General features: G+C 32.5%; 1 protein-coding gene across 1 annotated transcript; it reads left to right on the forward strand.

Moving 5' to 3' along the window:
• Positions 1 to 8,193: 8,193 nt before the first annotated feature.
• LOC145163179 (ethylene-responsive transcription factor 1-like) lies at positions 8,194 to 9,096 on the forward strand. The gene has a single exon (XM_079082040.1). It carries the CDS (start codon positions 8,307 to 8,309, stop codon positions 9,024 to 9,026), a length of 720 nt encoding a protein of 239 aa, XP_078938166.1. The 5' UTR covers positions 8,194 to 8,306; the 3' UTR covers positions 9,027 to 9,096.
• Positions 9,097 to 21,396: the final 12,300 nt, after the last annotated feature.

Consider the following 21,396-nt stretch of genomic DNA (forward strand, 5'->3'; position numbering starts at 1 on the left):
GATGAGAAACAAACAATAACATACAGATAGAGAATACTATGATGAGAAACAAACAATAACATACAGATAAAGCATACTATGATGAGAAACAAACAGAGCATACTAGACAGAGAGAACATACATTACACTAGGACATACAACACATATACAAGAACATTACAACAGAAATGTGAGCCACGTAACGGGGCATGGCATCACCTGTCATGGCTCGTTTTGTATCCAGAGTCTCCTAGAAGGAGAGCGTTGAATTTGTGTATAGATCTATACTGGATTGACTATCCTACACCTTGCTGCTCGCTACAGTGGGACTTGCAAGTCTACGGGTGTCAAATGTCATTTCTTCTGACGTCTTTCATCGTCGTGTTTTAGTCGGTAGTATGGTAAAGGCATATCACATGTTACTTTAAAATAACAATTGGTTTAAGGTAAGTAGTACAACAGTAGTTACTATAATACAACACTACAATACTTTATTATTTCCCCATTGCATTCACATTGTGATCTTTTCACATAAAAAGTAATGTAAAACTATATTTTTGGTTAATGATAGTCATACTTGGGAAAATACACACTTTTACAAGAAACAAACATACAGTTCATTTTGACAATGGATGATGTTGTTGCTTGTTTACTACTATGCTTTGTTGTGATACTGTACATGACGTCCTCCACCCGTGAACGTTTCCGCCGTTCCGGTTTTGTGGTGTGACAGTATCCGGTGGTGCAGAACAAAGAAATTGCCGATAGGGTTATGATGTACAAGACAAAATCAATAAATATGGATGTTTTCTTTTATTATTTAATTTTTAAATTTTAATTTTATAAATATACAAAATGACTAAATATTATAATGTCAATATTTGTTAATAAATTTCGTGTAATTGATTGAACATGGTCGCTAATTGTGGTGGTTTATCTTTATATTAAGATTTAATTTAATATTTAATTATATGCTATCATTATTTTTTAAATTTTTTTACGCTTGAATAATATCCTATACATATTTATTTTGAATCATTCATTATAAACTCATATAGCAATCCTATAACACTCTTAATTAACTTATTTTCTTATAAAAATTTATAAACTAACGTGGATTCTATTTATGCTAAAGAACGGCGCAAAAAAAGGAAATTATATTTAGATAATCGGAAAGTGAAAAATACAAGTATCGTATTAAAGGGTCAACCTTCGTCTAATTAATTTACAAATAAAAATGTCTAATATATCTTGATAAATAATTTTATATATTTATTTGAATCAATAATTATAATTTTACATAAATAAAAAACCCAAATATTCTAATTAATATTTTATTTAAAACAGTTGATTAATAATTATGAACTTTTATTTTAAAATTTTAATTATAAGTATCAACCGTGGTTTCCACGGGCTATAACCTAGTATATATATATATATATACTAGGGTTGTGTAAGGGCCGTGCTTAGCACGGCCCACGAAGTTTTTTTTTTGGAAAATTCTACAAATCTTGTAAGACAATTGTTATTGGCGTTGAGCATTGAAATATCGAACACATAGCAGAAAATAGCAACATTTTTTACTATTCGGGTACTATAAGCAAAATTGCAAAAATTTTACAAAATATCTACAATCCTAAACCCCAAGCCCCAACAAAGCTACAGATGAATGGACAGGTTGGAATATGGGTCAAATAGTTCCATCTAATACATTTTTAACACTCCAACTTATTTAAACAAAGCAACAACATAACATGCAGCCATCAATTTGCTTTGTCCAACATCCAACACTCAAGACAAAAATATACACTCAAGTCATACCCATGCAAGTACTGAAACCATAAGTCAAACCAATCATGAACACGTTTAAGTGTGTATGGTTAAGTTTGATACCATGTTTCTAATAAAGAATAAGACATCATCTTGCTGGTCTTTGGACTCCCTGATGAAATGTCAAAATTTAGATATATCAAAATATTATAAACAAATGAAATCATCTTTATATATATATATATATATATATATATATATATATATATATATATATATATATATATATATATTCGGTTCTTTCTTATGATAAAAAGCTGAATATTCTTGCAATTCTATTACCAAAAAATCAAATATAATAAAATATAAACTCATTTAACACATGCCAATTTAAAAAAAAAAAGAATTTATCAAAAGGCAACTCACCAGCATCAATATTTAACATTTGTAGCACTCTAGCAGACATTGTTGCTTACAGGATGAAAAATAAAGAACATCCCGTCCCTTTATATTAATTTGGATAACATGTTGGACTTGTGATCTGGGTTGTCTCTTTCGAGGATCGAGAGGGGACATATTCAAGCTTCCACCTAACTTAAAGACTATAAATAGATAGATGTAAATATGACAGAGATCTGAAGACCTTAAGACCTCGTTTGTGACACAAGGCAGGACTGTGACTGTGAAAGAATGGGTAATTTATTTGTGCGACCCAAAAATTAGAATTAATAACCTAAAATTAATCACAAGATCAAGTCTAACTGGGGTGAAAATTGGTTCCATGTCTAGTAGATCCTCATTAGATGTAAAGAGTTGGTCATTTTACATATACACATACACATTAATGTTTCATTAATAGTATCACAAGTAGATTTTCATTTCAAACAAACTAATTATATGCAAAAAGAACCCACCCAAAGGCAAGTTGTCATCCAACATATAAGTAAAATTTCATTCACCAACTGGAAGTGACCGGTGGGGTCAGCCTCTATTTTAGTAAAGGAAAACAATCAAATATTCATTTGTATGCACTGGAAGATTCTTAGAACAATGCTCATACCCCATTTAACCAAAACTCAAAGATTTTAGTGCATGAAACATAGATCCTATGTGGTTATGTGATTTCATATTCGGCTCAAGGTAACATCCATATGAAAAACTATTGTATCCATTACCTTAACAGACTTATGGTCTCGAATTAAATGATAAAAATGAGAAATTTTCCAAAGAGAATGTCATAAAAGTATTATTTTCATAATAGAAGTAAAAAAAAGGAAAAAAGAGTCAAAATTGGGTTCACTAGTGAATATGTTTGTTACCAAGTCAGATGAAATCCAATTAAATTTGGACTCCTATTGCACCAACCACCTCTCATACGTACAACAATGAATTAATTTATATAAAAACCAATTATGGGATTTGAAGAAATGAACTTCAAGAAAAAGAATGGAGTTAGCTCAACTATTTCAATTCATATCACGAACAAGTAGTATAGAGTTGGCTACCATACTTTTCACAACATTAATAGTTTCCTTTTAGATAATAGGCACTTGACAAAGCTAAAACTCTCAATTAACCGATTTTCATCATTTTTGCACTGATTTGCAACAAACCTGCAACAAATAAGAAATCCACATCCAGACATCACTTAATGAGAAAAAGCCAGGGGTTTAGGATTTTGGTTGCAAGTTGTATTAAAAAATATTACATGGCAAGAGCTTAGTTTCAACACTTAACTATTATTCAACTGTAAAAAATAGTTATATGCATGGAACCTGAACTAAGAACAAGATGACAAGACCTTTTGTTGAAAAATTTCAACATTTTAAGTTTTTAACAACACGATGAATCTTCAAATGAAAGTGCTGGGAAAACCGTATTCATATCAATGTAGTCTGATAACATCTTCAGAAGGATTAAGCCACTTTGGCTTCTAAACTCAAGCTTGTAGCTTTGGGGGGCTAAAAGGAGTGAAATCTTAAATCATTTTGATTAAAACCCTATTATTTTTTCAAGTGACATCGCTAACAAGAGAAGTGTAAACTAAGATTTTGGACAAAAATGCGAAGAGCACATACCTTGGCCTTGTATTTCTATAAAGATCTTGGTCATTATTTAAGGTTATGATTGAGATCTTTAGCAATTTTCAGAAATGTGTAGAGGAATATCTGCACCAAAATCCAAACAAAGTTCATGACTGAGAAATAAAAAAAATAACCTTCGTCTTTAAAAGATAAATAAGCAAAAGATCATACTATTGTTTAAAGTTTTGCCCTTTCATGAACTGATGAACCACTTGCAGACATATGAATCTTCTTAATGTCAATAAGGAAGTTCTCTACCACTAAGCTAAAAGTGCTAACAACTTAATGACTAAAAAACTATTTTTCGGCCAGATTTGGTTATCAAAAAGGGGGAGAGAAGCCACATGAAGCGAATTTTAGACATGTATAAGGAATTAAGGATAAATTAAAAAAGAAAGAATACGACCATATACCCAATAAGCAAATTTGTTTTTCTGTCTGCTAAAGATTGAACAAAAGAAACGATGAACAATTTTTGAAGCAATACCTCCACCAAATCGTCTTCAGTTCAACAGTAACTTTTGTTCCCACCAAATCCCTAAAGTACAAAAAAACAACTTCAAACCAGTTTAATTTCTAGAAAAATTAGGAGAAAAGAGGCAAAATGACCTACATATATAGCTGACTTGAAAGCTTCGGAATACATGACTTCCAAGTCAACAATCTGAAAACATGACCAAAGATGAGTTAACAGAAGAAAAATAAAACAAACTAAAAGGTTCACCAAAAAACTAAATTTCTAAAAGAACCGGATGTTTTATGCAGAACAATGGAACATGTCGAAAAGTATGGACATATTTCTTGAATGAGCACTCTTGCTTCTTCATAATCCTATGAAGGACAACACACTTGTTTAGAGACTGAACTGACATTATGTTATTAACAATTGAAATATCATTCACATTTAACTTTAGATCTCCAAGTTTATTAAAAGGCATAGGGCTGACATCAAGCAAAGTACTCACATATTCCAACCTTACCCTCTCCACTTCACAGTTATAATGAGCTTGCATATTAACCACTAAAAACAGAAAAAAAAAGGTTGCAATATCTGAAAGCCTGGTATAATTTTGCAGCAACCGTACAATCCCCTCTCTTAGAACAAGATTGAGTACTTGAAACATCAAAAGACATTTTACCAAATAGTTGGTTTGTAATTATTGGTTGGGATTTGGTATACATGTTTTTATCGGTTCAAACTCAGAAGTATATCGATCTAGGTTCATTGGTCCTCAGTACTTTCATCATATGCAACTTTAATTTGGAATGGTGAATGGATCTTGGAAGATTCTTAGCAATAGAGTGAAACAAAAATGCATGAGAGAAAATTTAGCAAACCTTGTCATATGAACATCCGATGTCTAACAGTCTTGGTATGTCCTACAAATATGGGTAATGTCTGCATTCTAAAAAGAATCTTCAAGCAACGAATCTCCAACTTTTTCAAAAAAAAATCATGTAAGAACAAGCACTAATTTTAGTTTTATGATGGAATTCTGTATTCTACACCAAAGCAACTACGACAACTGAAACTACGAGAAACCAGAATTCAAAAAGGTACCAGTTCTATGAAGAGCCTTTTCAAAGTTGAGGGCATAGATCAAAGAAGGAGGTCCTTTTGGTACATCAATAAAGGCGGTGGGTGTTGTGGTGGTCAAAAAGGCCTTAATTTCCAACGATTCTAGATTCCATACCAATTAATGCTCATTTTCCATGAAACGTTTGTTCACTAAAAATGATATCGATAAACCAGTGACAATCATGAGAAACATGAAGTAACAGAAAAAAAAAAAAGATTTTGCAAGTTACCCAAGCCCCTTTTCATGGAAAAAAATGAAAAAGGAGGAGAAATTTGAGCTTTCCATCAATTATTTTAACCAAATCGAATCCCAATGAAGAATCCACCGTATTAAGTAAAAGAATTCCCTAAATCAAACATGCAATCGAGTTATCATTTATTTTCACATAATTATCTTATTCAATTATTCTAAAAAGAATGAGAAATATACCTGATGATCAAGAAGAAGAAAGAAGATGTAGTACAGTCGATTTCATAAGACCACCTAGGTCATCGCCAGTGCCGGCGCACATCCCTAATTTCCAACGAAACCAGGTGCTAAAGAATTAACCGAATGAAACACATCATTAAAAGAGAGAAGGAAAGTGTCCAAAGAGAAAAACGTGGTGGGGATGTTGAAAAAAAAACTATGGTGACGGCAAAGACGGTAACCCGTGTAGGTTTCTTCTACAAGAGCGATGATCAAGTGAGAGCGACAGGAGATGGTGACGGAAAAGTTGGGTATGGGGACGACGGTGGGCGATCGAGAACAAAACGGGAGAGGAAGAAGATTATTTTGGGACGGTAGTTTTCGAGAGAGAAAGATGAACAAATAAGAGATAATTGAGAGAGAAGATGCATTCGATGGTGGTCTAGTTAAAACTGTAGGCGGTAGAAAGCAGCTTCTTCAACTGATGAGGTGTGTATTGCGCAAGCCATCGATGCATTGGGAAAGACAAATTTGATATACACGTGTCTTAGGAGAGAATGAGAAACAGGCACGTATCGAGCGTTGGAACAATACGATCTACGGTGGAATACAACTGTATGTAAGAAAAGGAAGCTCCATCTGCTCTCCACTACACTCGCCATCTGATTGGGGGAGAAGGGAAGCATAACGCGCTGAGAAAAACGATGCGTGCACTTCACGTTCAAACCATAAAAAAAAAAAGCTTTATATATATATATATATATATATATATATATATATATATATATATATATATATATATATATATATATATATATATATAAAAGTTCAGGTTCATTTGAGACCGTGAGACAAAATTTAAAAATAATTTTAAAATGCAAAATAAAATGAAAAATCCGAAATTTTTTTTTTAATTATTATTTTCGTCACTTGTAATTATATATAAGTTCAGGTTCATTTGATATCATGCTAATTTTGTGAGACCGTTAGATGTGTTAAACCACATGTTGCTAGACGTCAATTTCATACCATGTAAGTTTTAATATTTATTAAAAAGTGATTACAATATATTACATACATGTTAATTGTAAAAAGGTATGGACCATGGGCCAAGCTATACATACTATACAAAAGGCTACACCTATATATAAATAAAACATCAATGATATACATTTCTCCAGTTGAACAGAACATAATTTCACGAAAAAAGTTTCTAAAAATATTACATTTTCGTTAAATATTAAAATAAAATCTAAAAATCTTTCACATGAATAAAACACCAATAATATATTTGGGGAATGAATCATGGTTTCGATGTTAATAATTAAACATGGTTTTGTCAAGCCACTTTTATATTAGAAAACTCGATATTGATTGTATTGATTGTATTTCTGTTTATTTTTATATGAAAAATATTGTTTAGAAAGCACCTCGATAAAGTGGTGTTTTAAGATATACCATTTGTTGATTAAGACTATAAATTGTTAACCAAAATTTATAATTAGTTTTAATTATTATTTAAATTTCTTGCTTTTTTTCTAGGGGGGGAGTGGGCAGCTACACAGAGCCAAATTTATTAATTATATATTTTTATTTAAAAATAAAAACTTATAATAACGATAAGGCCCCTTTTTTCTGCTTCGTCCTGAGCCTTTAAGGATATTTAATTCCTCAGGACCGGTCCATTGGTTATCAGTGTATTTTATGGTTAGATGATAGTATATAGTTTTTCAATTGATAATAGAGTACATAGTTTTTTTTTTTTTTGATAACTGATAATATATTATCAATTATCAGAAAAACTATATACTATCGTCAAGCCATGTTAATTTGTTAAACTTAATCGATAACACTTACACCGCCAAAAATAATATGGACGATACCAAAATAATTAAACTCAATTGAATATCATAATATTGACGATACCAATTTTGGATGAATTGAAAGCAAAAAATTTAGATATGGAAAGTGATTTGTACACAACAATTTTTATCTATATACAAACAATTCATGTTTTTGTTGTATACGAATCAGAAGTATAGTTAACACCTCCAAAATAATTATACTATTCATTGTTTTAAAATCTTTATTATACAAAGTTATTGTAAAAAAGAAAAATAGATTACATGTGCACTCCTCTATTATTTCGACACCAAACGTGAGAAAGATGGAAGAATTTTTATATGTTTAATACGAAGCATGTGCTCACAAAATAATGGCTTTTTTATGCAACATTTAATATTGTGTCGTTGCATCAAAAAATGAATATAAAACAGTCACGAATTATACTCCTTTCTTCCCTATATATAAACAACCAACATCACCAAATATTATGCAAAACCCATTTCGATTTTAATACTTGCCACCTCGATTTCATTCGAATGAATATTCTCGACAATCTTTCAGGGAGCAATATTCTTGATAATTTTCAAACTCTCACATGTTCATGAATTTTGATACCAATTGTTAGATTTATTTGGAAAACATGAAAGAATCATCTATGAAAACCAATCAGGAATTCTTGAAGAAGTTGGAAACATCATGTTTTAACGACGAACTCGACTGGTCACTTACCCTTGAAGATCTCGACCTGAGTTTTACTCATGATATTATTACTGATGTTACTTCTCCCATCACCACATCTTCCGATGATCATAACATTGCTTCAAAAGTATTTCCGATTACAAACATCGCGGCAGTACTCCCACAACACCAATCAGCAAATTTTCCGGCTATGGGTACGTCTCTTCCCGCTGCTAGGGACTTCACAGACGTGGCTCTGAACTGGGATTTTACAACAGGGCAGAAGGTGGTCTCCGGTGGAGAGGTTCACCAAGTTCTGCCGCTAGTTAATGAAGATTTTACTCCATCACTGCCGCAGAGGAAGTACAGAGGCGTTAGGAGACGGCCGTGGGGGAAGTTCTCGGCGGAGATGAGAAACCCAGAGAAGAAAGGTAGGAGGCTGTGGCTGGGGACGTATGATACGGCGGAGGAAGCTGCCATGGCATATGATCGAGCAGCTTTTAAGTATCGTGGATGTCAAGCTGTGCTTAACTTCCCGCATTTGATTGGGTCCCACAATGTAAGCCCTGAGAAATATACCATCAAAAGACGGTTGCTGAAGTCCGGGTGTTCATCGTCGTCACCCTCGCCTGAATCACCTAGAAATAACAACCAGAAGAGGAGAAAAAGCACTGCTGTGTGATATGTTTTTCTCTTAAAACAAGGGCTGCTTGTATTTTAACATTTTATGTAAATATTTACCAAATTATGGTTGTTTTAATTGGAAAATTCATGACCACAAAAGGAGGCGGTGTGGTTGAAGAAAATGAAAATGCAACTTTCATAAAATGACCATAATTTTCGTACAGATGGTCTCTGCAGAACTCGTAGGAATTGATGTCGCATGGGTAAATTTGTAAAAACACAAAGAAAACTTAACAAAATTGAAAGGGTGCTATGAAAAAACTGTGTTTGAAATCGAACAAATTGTGTGTGAACTTACCAAAATAAAAAAAAAAATGTGTTTGAAATGGAAATACCTTACCAAAATCGTTTTTTGGCCATGATTATGCGAAGAACAATTCCTCTGGCATGCGTTTGAAGAACAATTCCTCATAGGGTCCCTCTTCGGAATTGTTCTTCAAACACATACCTCCGAGAAATTGTTCTTCACATAACCATGGCCAAAAGACGATTTTGGTAAGTGTTTTCTTATTAATTTAACAAGGTTTCACGGTTTCACACATACCATTGATTCAATATAACAAATTAAATTATAAAACTATGTTTCTATGACAATTTTTTCGCAACACCCTTTCAATTTTGTTAAGTTTTTTTGTGTTTTTACGAATTTACCCCTGCCACGTCACTTCCTCAGAGCTTTTCCAAATCCTTAGAGTTGAACGAGTTCCGCAGAGACCCTCTCTGCGGAAATCATGATCATTTTATGAAAGTTGCATTTTCTTATTCATTTTCTTCAACCACACCTTCTTTTATGGTCATTTGATGAATTTTCCCAATTTTAAAAGTATTTACGAAATGAGAGTAAAGAAAAGATATTGTATGTTAACCAATTCCCGATGGTCATCTTCTTTGGTTTGTTATTCATCATCAATTTCAAATCATTTACAAAGATCAAACTATTAGATAAACGATTTGTTTATATTTTGAATATCTTTGGTGTTTATATACGAAAATAAAGATTGCCACAGTTTGTTGGATAATCCAGAATACTGGGGGACATTGAAGTATTATCAGGGTAAAATAAGAAACTTTCCATTGTACATAGTTTTTGGATTGGAAAAGGATACTAATCCCTTTAGAAACTTGCACTATAAGAAAAATTCTCAGAATTTGTTTTCTTCTTCCCTTGTTTGATTTGTGCACAAGTGTTTTTTGAATTATCCAAGAATCAAGTGAAATGGTTCCTGCACAAACAACATAAAAGCTTGTCACTTCTTACATTTGGTATCAGAGTGAATCTGAATCTAGTATAGAATCCCTGAAGTGTTGCGATGTGGAAATAGAGTTTGAGTTTTTTTTTTTTTTTTTTTTTTTTGTTTTTTTTTTTTTTTTTTGCAAAAATAGGTCTATTTACAATATCCTTTGCAAAAATAGGTCCCACTTAATCAACAAAGCGTTTTCTATGTTATCATCTTTACTCCTTAAATTCTCTTTCTCAACTTTTAACATATACTCAACATTACGTTTACATTTTTTAATTTTTATCTTAGATATATTTTTTTATATTAAAAAATATATATTTATTCTACAATCAAATAACAAATTCTTCAAACATGAAAATAATTAAAGAAAGCTTATAGATTATAATATCATGACATTACATAATCAATCTCTAATATATATTAAAAGAGAAACTTCAATTCATCATTGAAGGAATAAGGATCATTGATTGTATTTCATTAATCGTTTTCCACTCTTAGATAAAATTGCTTACAACATCTTGACCAAATAAGAAGTCAAACATTGTTTCTTTTGAACAATTACGCGTCTCTTTAATGATATTCAAAGGTTCTAAAATTGGATTCCATTTGTAACCTAAAATCACAGAAATCTTAACCCTTAAGTCGGCCCCACCATTACAAAATGACATCGGCCATGCCTTCTCTTTCGACGAACTCTATCATTGATCAATTCAATTTAAAGTATCGTGACTCGTGTTAGTAACATATTTTCAAATACATAGAGAAAGATTTTCATTATTTATTTATTAATTTTTAAATTCCTATAATCGGTGATTTATAATCGATTTGATGATCATTAGGGTTTGTTAATTTCCGTGAGTGTTAGTTTAAGTTAGGGTTTATTCAAGTGAATAGGTTTTTTCCTTAGTCTTCATTCGAATCTCTTGGATGATGATTTATACGTAAACTTATTGAAATGTGTTTTATCCTTCACATTATAATATGTTGCCAAATAGTATGTCAAAATTGTCAAGAAGGGTTCTTTATTTGAGGCAATCAGCTTTATGTGAAAATAATAGAAAAATGTAAGTAAATTCATTTTTTTAATTTTTAAACTATTTTCCTTACAGATTTGAAGAACATTAACCTCAATGTTACAAATATTCTTTCACATACATTATTTCCTCAATTTCCGATCACAGTTTTGTAAAAAGGTAAATATAATTATATATATGAGCTTTAATTTTTGGTTTGTTGATGTAATACAAACCAAGTATTCATTGCATTTCATTTTGATGATATAGGTCGAACATGTTTATGATAATGTGAAGGTTATGCTTATAGTATATGCAAAGGCTAATCAATCCAAAAAGATCCAATTTGATTATTTTTCTTTAGTTTTCATTAATTTGTTTTTATTTTTCATGTTTTTTGAAAATTGATATGTTTCCTTATATTTTATGTGGATCCGACTTCTTTCCATCAGAAGATTCCTCATTCTATACACAAAAGAAGCACACTAAGTCTAACTAACCATTTACTTACAAATAGGTTCAAGTTCTTTTGGTTGAAAAGTCTAATAAAACTATATCTTCATAAAAAACCTTACATTTTTTGTTACAAAATGGCAGCATCAACAAAAATTCAACTTTATCCTGAAGAAAGGATTTGAGGAAGTCTTGAGATACATGGAAATTGTCCCTCCTTTAAAGCTTGCACGTTTGAGATCATATACTCTATAATTTATTTCTTTTTATGTTGAATTCTACATAAAATTTACCATTTTGCTCTTTCAACCTCGATGTTTGTATTTCATCTTTTATGTTCTGATAAACAATAATTTGTAATGCAACTATTTGTTTCATGTTTTTGGTTGTTTTTGGGGGAGCTCAGAAACATCAACTTTAGAGGCAACCAAGAATCCTACAAGGACTTTATGAGATTTACATTTTAGTTTGTATTTATGCAGTGTCCTTTAATTTTTTTTCCTTTGGTACGATCTACCCAATATATCATTGTACTTTTTAAAGGGGTAATCATCTGATTTTATTATTTTGTTGTTATCTTTAATCTATTTAGGTAACAAAGGGGGGATGATATGGTGCAAAACTTTGTGGTATGGATGTTCAAAGTTATACGATAAGTACCACTAATAACCCTATTATCTGAAGATATTGTCTACACCTTTTCCGATGTTTTTTTAAATGGTTAATTTTTTAACATAAAGATTGTAAAACCTGACTTTGATGTATTATATCGGTGTTATCGGTGTTTCAGGTTGTTTTAATCCTTATCCATGTTAAATCGTACAATTATGGTAATTTCAATGCTTCTTATTTTATATGCAATATACTTCCTTTTTTATTAAATATAGCATCCTACTTTTATTTTATGCTTTGCCAATAACGATGTACTTTTAATTTTTGTCAAATATAGCATCGTACTTTCATTTTGTATTTTGTCAACTATAGAGAAAATGAAAGTAAAGTGCTATATATAGCTATATATTACAAAGTACATTCCAATTTTGTTTATGTGTTCTTTTTGTGTGTTGTGTGATCTATATTTATGTTTCTTATAGCTGATTTTGTAACACCAAGGTCTAGGTAAGCATCACTTTTGATTTTGTCCATTTAAGCCTTGAAGAATGAATTTTTATGGCCACGACGTGAGCATGTGAGTGTCGTGACGTGACAACATGTTGGTCACGACGTGACATCCCTTGCGTGAAAAACCCTAATTCTGGGGTTTGTGCCCCTATTTAAGGCAAGTGAGGGCTAGGGTTTGCACACCCTCAGCCTCTATCACCTCCCTTTTACCTCCAACATAAACCCTAGCCTCCATATTATCATTTGATAGTTTTTGGTGGTGATTTAGTGTGTTAAAGAAGAAGAAGAAGCTCTTGGTGAAAAGATCTAGCAAGTTAACCTCCTCTCCTCATCCTTGCTCATAATCTAGACTTTTGTAAATCCTCAAGATCCAAGCTTTATGATTAATGCTTCTAGATCTAGGGTTATTGTCCCTTTTCTCCATGATTATGAGAGTTTGAATGGCTAGGCTCCACAAAGTTGGCAATTTTATGAATCTTTGGGGTCTCTTTGGGGCTACATGTTCCAAATCTATGTTTCTTTGGTGTATTTGGTCTCATGCACAAGTTTGAGTCCATTTCTTCCATGTTTTTGACCTATAAAGGAAGAGACATGCATTGGACATGCATGTCCATAAAGAACCGAGTTTTAGGTTGCATTTGGAGTAGGAAAGCCTCCTATAAAGTATGGATGAATGGTTGTATCGATTAAAAACTTAATGTATTAAGGAGACCAAAATAGTGCTCACTATGTGAAGGATTGTTCTTTATGACGTGAGAAAAGGCAGTCTCCACGAATGTTTTGTCTGGAGACCACCACGACTTGACAAAGGCTTGGTCACGATGTGGCAGCCGTCTGGGAGACTTTTTGACTTTTGACTTTTTGACCAAGTTTGACTTTAGGTCAATCTGAGGGTTTTGGGTTATAGTTTAAGTATTGGTCCCTAAGTGTTGTATAAGTGACATGTAGTGTCGGTTATTGGAACTGTGACCAATGTTGTTATTTGCTAGACTGCAATGTGAGTTTTCTCACTATACTTTGTACTGCAATATATGTCATTGTGTGTAGGATGTTGTTATACTATAGTGTTATGTTAGATTGGTAGATCTGCTATGATTTACTTGTGCTTGCTATTATTGTTTTGGTGTATATGTAGACATAGTACGGTTGGGTTGCGGCGGTACTACTTTGTGATGTATGCCAACAAACCTGGGAGTAATCCAGTCTTATGATGTGGGCCTGAGGGCAATCTAGTCATAAGTTGTGGGCTCGGGCAGGGGCAATCCAGTGTTATGTTGTCGTCCTGGTGTAGATGCATTGTATATGTATTGTTGTGTTGGGTATTTTAGGGGAAATCACAAAGATTTGGCTTACAGTTGTTGATTTCAATGTTTTCAGGTACTTCAGATGATCGAGGCAAGGCAAATGTGTGATCGTACACATCCTCCTGTTGATTTATGTTTTGAGAGATTATTTTGATACTATGATTTATATGGATTTATTTGAAAACAATGGTTGATTATCTTATGGTTTTATGCAAATGTATTTTAAAAATGAAAAAAATTGTCATGGTTTTTGGGATGTTATAGATATGTTCTTCTATGTTGCAACACAGTGGAATACAGTGGATACGTTGTGGTTTTTATCGATTCATGAACTTCATGTTTTTATTAATCTTGGATGATTGATAGTTGTTGTCTTCATGAACTTACAATGACATTCTCATGCAATGGTTGTCTTATGCATTTGATATACTAAGGTTTGTGTTTAATTATTTATATGAAATAAATAAATATTTTGCTAGAAGATATTATACTAAGTTAAGAATATCTTCACTTATGAAACAAGATTATGATTCATTTCATTGTCGTATTTCTATTCAATTCATTCGGTAGAAGGACTTCTACTACATCTTTTTTCTTTTCTTTTATTATATTCATTTATATGACTGATTTTTTTCATCATGTCATTTCTCTTTCTTAATATTTTTTTTATTTTCAAGTCATTGTAAAAAAAACCAACCAAAATATATAGCTATAAAAATTGCCCATAACAAGTGTAATTATTCCAACAAAAATACATATAAGGGTAAAATGGTCCAAAATATTTTACCAACACCAATTTTGATGGTTTTAGTACATGTTCAATCCTCATGTATTGAATATTAGTTATGTCACAAATATTTACAAAGTATATTACTTAGTAAATATTTCTTAATAGGTATTATACTTTGTTACAAAATATTTCTTAATATGTATTCTACTTTCTTTACAAAGTACATTACCTAAAAAAAAGACATATATAATACAAAGCCATTTTTACAAATATTTACAAACTACATCAATTAGTAAATATTTATTAATAGGTATTGTACTTTTAAAAAAAATTATGCAAAGTCTACCAAACAATTACAAATAGCAAGATAGATAAAAGCAAGATATTGAAACACTATACCAATACCAATTTTGATGGTTTTAGTATATGGCCAATCCACATGTATTGAATATTACTTATGTCACAAATATTTACAAAGTATATTATTTAGTAAATATTTTTTAATAAGTATTGCATTTTGTTACTAAATATTTCTTAATATGTATTGTACTTTCTTTACAAAGTACATTACATTAAAAAAAACATATATAGTACAAATACATTTTTACAAATATTTACAAACTAAATCAATTAGTATATATTTGTTAATAGGTATTATATACTTTTAGAAAAATTTTAGAAAAATTATGCAAAGTCTGTCAAACAATTATAAATAGCAATGATAGATGAAAACAAAAATAATGAAACATTATACATTTTGTTGAGTTGTCAAAAATGTTTTGTTTTAAGAATACCTTTAATATTTTTTGTAAATAGATTTATTTTTAAAATCTCCATTAAAATGGTTTAAACAAACATGTCATTTGTCTTATTTAATATTGTTTTTTTAATAAGTATTGTATTTTCTTTCTTTTACAAGACAACATCATTAACCTAACAACATTTGACCATTAAGGGTTGTTTGTTGACTTCTTAATGAAACCATGTTGTCTATTAAGATGATGTATGGAATGTTATAAGTTTTAATAACTTTTAGAAACATAAAATACGTTTTTCATGATTACATATTATGTGTGAAAAAACATATTTATTGTAATAAAACCATAAACTATTTGTAAAGTGTTGGGATTTTTTTTAATATTATATAATAGCAACAAGCCACATGATATTAGAGTTATAACGGAATATATATATATATATATATATATATATATATATATATATATATATATATATATATATATACCTGAAAAGAATTAACCAACAAATATTTGCTCCATTGACAAAAATAACAAAATTTTACAAACTTTAAATGGTATTGCAATATTCCATATAAAGTTGGTTTAATATTTATCATCTAATTGTGTTGTCTTTTACAAATACAATCTAACTTTCTTATAGCAATAATCTGTTAAAAGAAAAAATTTGGCAAATCACTGAATTAGAACAAGATCAAATATTAATGATCCTGAACGTACAATTAAGTTTGTTGACAAACATGTTTACTAATTATATAACTTCACACTAACAAAAAACAAATAGTGCTATTATCAACGTAATAAGAATACAATATTCCTTTTGTTTGCTTTTTATATGTCCTCTGTTCAAAACTGTAAAATCATTACCTTGTTAATTCTCGAGTAAAAAAAATATATTTTTGAAGGTTATTATTTATAGTGTATATATATAACCCACCCTCCTTGACTCATCATTCCCTGTATAGATTGAATGATAGGCTCACTAATTCTTATTCATTTTTGTTCTCACGCCTCGTTTTTCACTCATTTTCATTCTTACAGAATACGACTCAATAAACATCCTGACAACATTCTGACAGAATGAGAATAATAAAAAAAAAGTCTATAATAACCTTATAGCGATTTAATTGTTGAGAATGCGTGATAATGACAATAGTTATGTAAGATTGAACGTATTCACATTATCAAACGACATATTTTCTTTTTCATTCTCACAGAATAACATTGCACACGTCCGCACAATAGATGTCAATCCACATTTGAACCTAGCTCTATGTGTGTGTGTGCGTGTATATATATATATATATATATATATATATATATATATATATATATATATATATATATATATATAAGTGTACAAAATTGGATTTAACTTCGTTATAAACAAAATGTTATAAAAGTGATTTGATTATGATTTCAATTTGATATCTGCTTTATATGTATATTTTTGTTCAAATTCTCTATTTATTGGTTGATTTCATCTTGGTTGAAATTTGGATTTTGGTCAAAACGCAATCGTTATGCTGTCCGATTTTTGTTAGAAAATCTTGTTATGAAACTTAAACTCTAAGTATAGAAAACTCTACAACATAAGTTTTCAGAACTTGGTTTACTTTCTTAAATGATTTGAACGATTTATTCAAATAAACTTTTTATTAAAGCTTGGGACTTAACACACACACATACAATTCTAGATCTGTTAAATATGGGACATACTATATGAGTTTCACTTCATCCGCTAAGAACATAAAACTTAGCAATAGCCCTATGTGTTATAACCTGTAATCCGCAAGGAGCGTCGAACCTATTGGTATAGATCTATACGGGTTGACAGCCCCGCCTGTGGTTGCTAGCTACAACCTCCGTCTAACGAGTCAAAACATACGTAATTGTTCATTCTCTTCTTAGTTCACGACGTTGATCCACTGCACCAAAACCGCCACTAAAAAAAAGTGATGATCTCGGCACATCTATTCATTGTTCTTTTCGGAGGCGTTTTCGTTCGTAGTTCGGTTATAGGTTCATTATAGACCCTGGAAATTCATTCTAGAATGTGCACGAATAAAGTGAGAACGATTTACTCAAATGGTTAAGTTTCCAATAACTATGTATTTAAATAGATAAATAATACTTTACAAAGATTTGACACGACATTTTATTGAATTATAACTTGTGTTATTAAGTTATATGTATATAACAAGTCTTTTTTACTTATATGAGATTACAAGCATCAAAATGTTATATTTTATACTTTTATAATTCATTGGTCGAAACACACTTTTGATTATAAAACACTAGATTCAATACATGTAAATCTCACCAACAATTTTGTTGACGTGTTTTAAATGTATGTATCTTCAGGGACATAGGAGCTAGAGTACACACCCCGTGTGTCTTGTAATATGATAATTCCTTGTTTTGAACTGTTGGATGACTTGATAAGCCTTTTTGTGTTATTTAAACTTTCGTTTAACTGAGCTTGTCATAAGTATATTCGCCTTTGGGATCGTCGAACTATGTAACTATTGTTTCTGAATTTATGGAAGAATGTAATATTGTCGTAAACTCTTGTATTATTCAATATGTATTGTTAACTGTGGTCCAACATTTACGTCGCAACCCGACATTTTTGTCGTCGGTCGGATGTGACAATCTGGTTCACACTTCAGTGCCAACAACTAAGAGGACCAGAGTGACCGACGGTCAGTCTGGAAATCGAGAGACTCTTAGGTTTTGCGTCAGGTGTGGTTTGGCTCATTAAGTTTTTTGTCGCGCTCCGGTTTCGAGATGTTTCAGATGCAGTCGGGAAGGCCACTACATCCGGGACTATAGTCAGAGAGAGACTTACGGGTATGTTTCTTCTATAGTCAGTGAGGCCATGTTAAAGCCGATTTTCCTCTAAGAGAAGATGGGGTGGTTTTGGATCCAGTACCTTTAGCTTGGTAGTTACCAAATGGACGACATGGGACAGCTGGAGTCCAAAGGGCCAAGGATTGAGTTACCAGTTTTTATTCAGCGCGGTTGGTTACAACATTTGATGGTGTCTTCAGTTTTCTTTTATTTATGTTTTTGTTGTTTCAGTTGTAATCTTGGATGATCTTTTGAATGGTAATGTTTTAATCAACTCTGGTTTTGTGTTAAATGGTTATCTTTGATTGGATTTCTTATCGTTGTGGGTTATGGATACATGTTGGAACCCTTTGGTCTTGTTTGAAGGATTTAGATTCTCTTATGTTCTTGATGTCAAGTGTGGTTGTTAGGAGCCAAGTGATGAAGTTATTGGATTGGCCAAAATGTAGAATGGTTCTGAGGTCATTAGAGTCTATCCAATTCCAAGTGGGGGAGAACCGATTATTCAGAAAGAAAGATTTCAGAAGTGTACGTCATCTTGAAGTTTTGTATTCAAGGATAAAGGGTAGCAGGTTCATATGGTTGTCAGGAACGAAGCTTATGCAAGCAATGTTGTTCATTAGTCAGTTGTGACCGAGGAAGTAGATGCTGAAGATTCAAGGTTTATCTCGTCTAGAAGATTATGAACATCGCTTGTGGCTCTAAGTAGAGTTAGTGATTAGGCCCAGGTTGAGGGTTGTGTGAGGGCCTCTATTCCTTTTCTTGTTTGATGAAGGATTTGGGGTTCGAAGCACGACCCAAACACCTGATGGGGTCTAGTAGACTAGGGGTCCATCTCGTGTCAGTTTATGCTTGTTATCTTTGTAGTTTTGTATGAAATGCCATGGTTTAGGCTATGGCATTTTCAGGAGTGATGTAACACTACAATTTGGCTCTAGCATTCACTTGAGTTGAAATAAACTCATGGGGTTGAAATAAACCCATTCACTGATATAGGCCATTGCATGAGTGTTGTAAGACTATGATTTGGCTCGTAGAATTCACTTGAGTTGAAATAGACTCATGGGGTTGAAATAAACCTATTGGATGAAGTAGACCGTTGCAGGAGTGTTATAGGACTATGATTTGGCTCGTAGCATTCACTTAAGTTGAAATAGACTCGTTGGATTGAAAAAGACCTATTATTGCTTGTTTAGTCATTTATTTGAACAGTCGTTATGGTGTTTAGAGTCGTGTTGTTGGGAAGGCTAGTTTAGTCCTTGTTTGGTGGGCTTGTGTTTGAAGTCTCGTTTTTTCGTCTGTGTGTAGATTACCGGTCAAGACGGTTGGTCGAGAATTCCATTCTCTAGTTTATTAGTCAGACGACGTGAGGCCAGGAAAAGATATTAGACAGATCGAATTTTTAGATTTTATCAGTTAGCATGGTTAGCGTATATGATGGATTTGCTCACTAGGTTGTCGGGCACAACCTCAGAATTTTCAAATTATGGATAAGGAAGTTGGCTTTTCTCAATGTCGGTTGTTTGTGATGTGTTGGTGCTCGTTTTTTCGTTAGGGTGTTCATTTCTCGCTAAGTTTTGAATCGACAACGGTGGCGGAAGGTGGTTGTTTGCTTAAGATGTCATCCGACATTTCAATGAATGGGTTTTGAACCTTTGGAAGTTTTTCTCTTAGGAATGGGTTGTGCACATAGATTTGAAATCCATAAGTTCTTGGTTTCAAAATGGGATGTTGGAAGTTACATCAGCTCGTGTAAGAGGGAGTGGGCTTGGAGAAACCCACAAGGGGTTTGGAGGGTGTTTAAGAGTAATTTGTAAGGACAAATCTCGAGGACAAAATCTAATTTAAGTGGGGGAGAGTTGTAATACCTGTTTTCTAGAATGCATAAAAGATGGGATTTTTGGAGAAAACCCTTATGCCACAACATGGTGCATGGATGACCACGATGTGGCATGGCTTTTATAAATTGTGCATTTATAGTGAGCATCACGACGTGGGGAGAGGGTTTTCACGACGTGGTGGCCGTTGCAGCCCAAGCTCGTGATTTTTAGGGTTTCTCCCATATTTAAGGACCTTAACTTTAGGGTTAGGCCATTCTCTTCAACCTCTACCCTCCTATCTCAAAGTCGTAGCCCCTTTGAGTGTTCTTGAGGTGTTCTTGGTGTTTTTGGCCACTTGAAGGCTCATTTCTCATGTTTTGGTGTAGAGATTGAAGATCAAGTTGCTTACAAAGTGTTTTGGTGAAGAGGTCAAATGTAGATCAAGCAAAGTGACTTTATTTCTGGACCATTATGAGTATAGGCCTTCAACCTTTACTTCTAGTTTGTTAGATCTAGCTTATAGTTCATTTTTATGCTTTTGGTCCCTCTTTGTTGGTGTGCTTGGAGTTGAGATGACTCCAGCCCCTTCTAAGCACTAAGGATTGTCTTCTAGAACTTTTCTTGTTGGAAAGTTGGTAGCTTGATCTTGTCGTTGGAGCCATGTATGTTTTGTGAAGGATTTATTCCATTTTTGGACTTAGGGTTGTAGATCTTGCTTTGGAGTGAGGTCCTAATGGATAAAGTTGGAAACTTTATCCATTAAGTCATCGAGAAGGTCTGGATCTGAAGTTTTGAGCTTTGATTTGTAAGGATTAAGCTTTTAATGAAGAACTGAGGGATCTGCCAATGACCACGACGTGACCAAGGAATGACCACAACGTGGTGGAGTCCAGTTTCGCGATTATTTTGTCCTGAATTTCCCACGACGTGGCCAAGGAGGGCCCATAACGTGGTGATCTTCTACATGTCGACTGTTTTGTTTGGACATGTCCACGACGCCGCCAAGAGATCTCCACGTCATGGTGACTATTGACTTGGTTAACCATTGACTCTTGTTGACCGTTGACCATTGAC

Source organism: Lactuca virosa, chromosome 3 (assembly GCF_052849685.1).
Source record: "Lactuca virosa cultivar CGN04683 chromosome 3, Lactuca_virosa_CGN04683_v6, whole genome shotgun sequence".
Taxonomy (NCBI): Eukaryota; Viridiplantae; Streptophyta; class Magnoliopsida; order Asterales; family Asteraceae; genus Lactuca; species Lactuca virosa.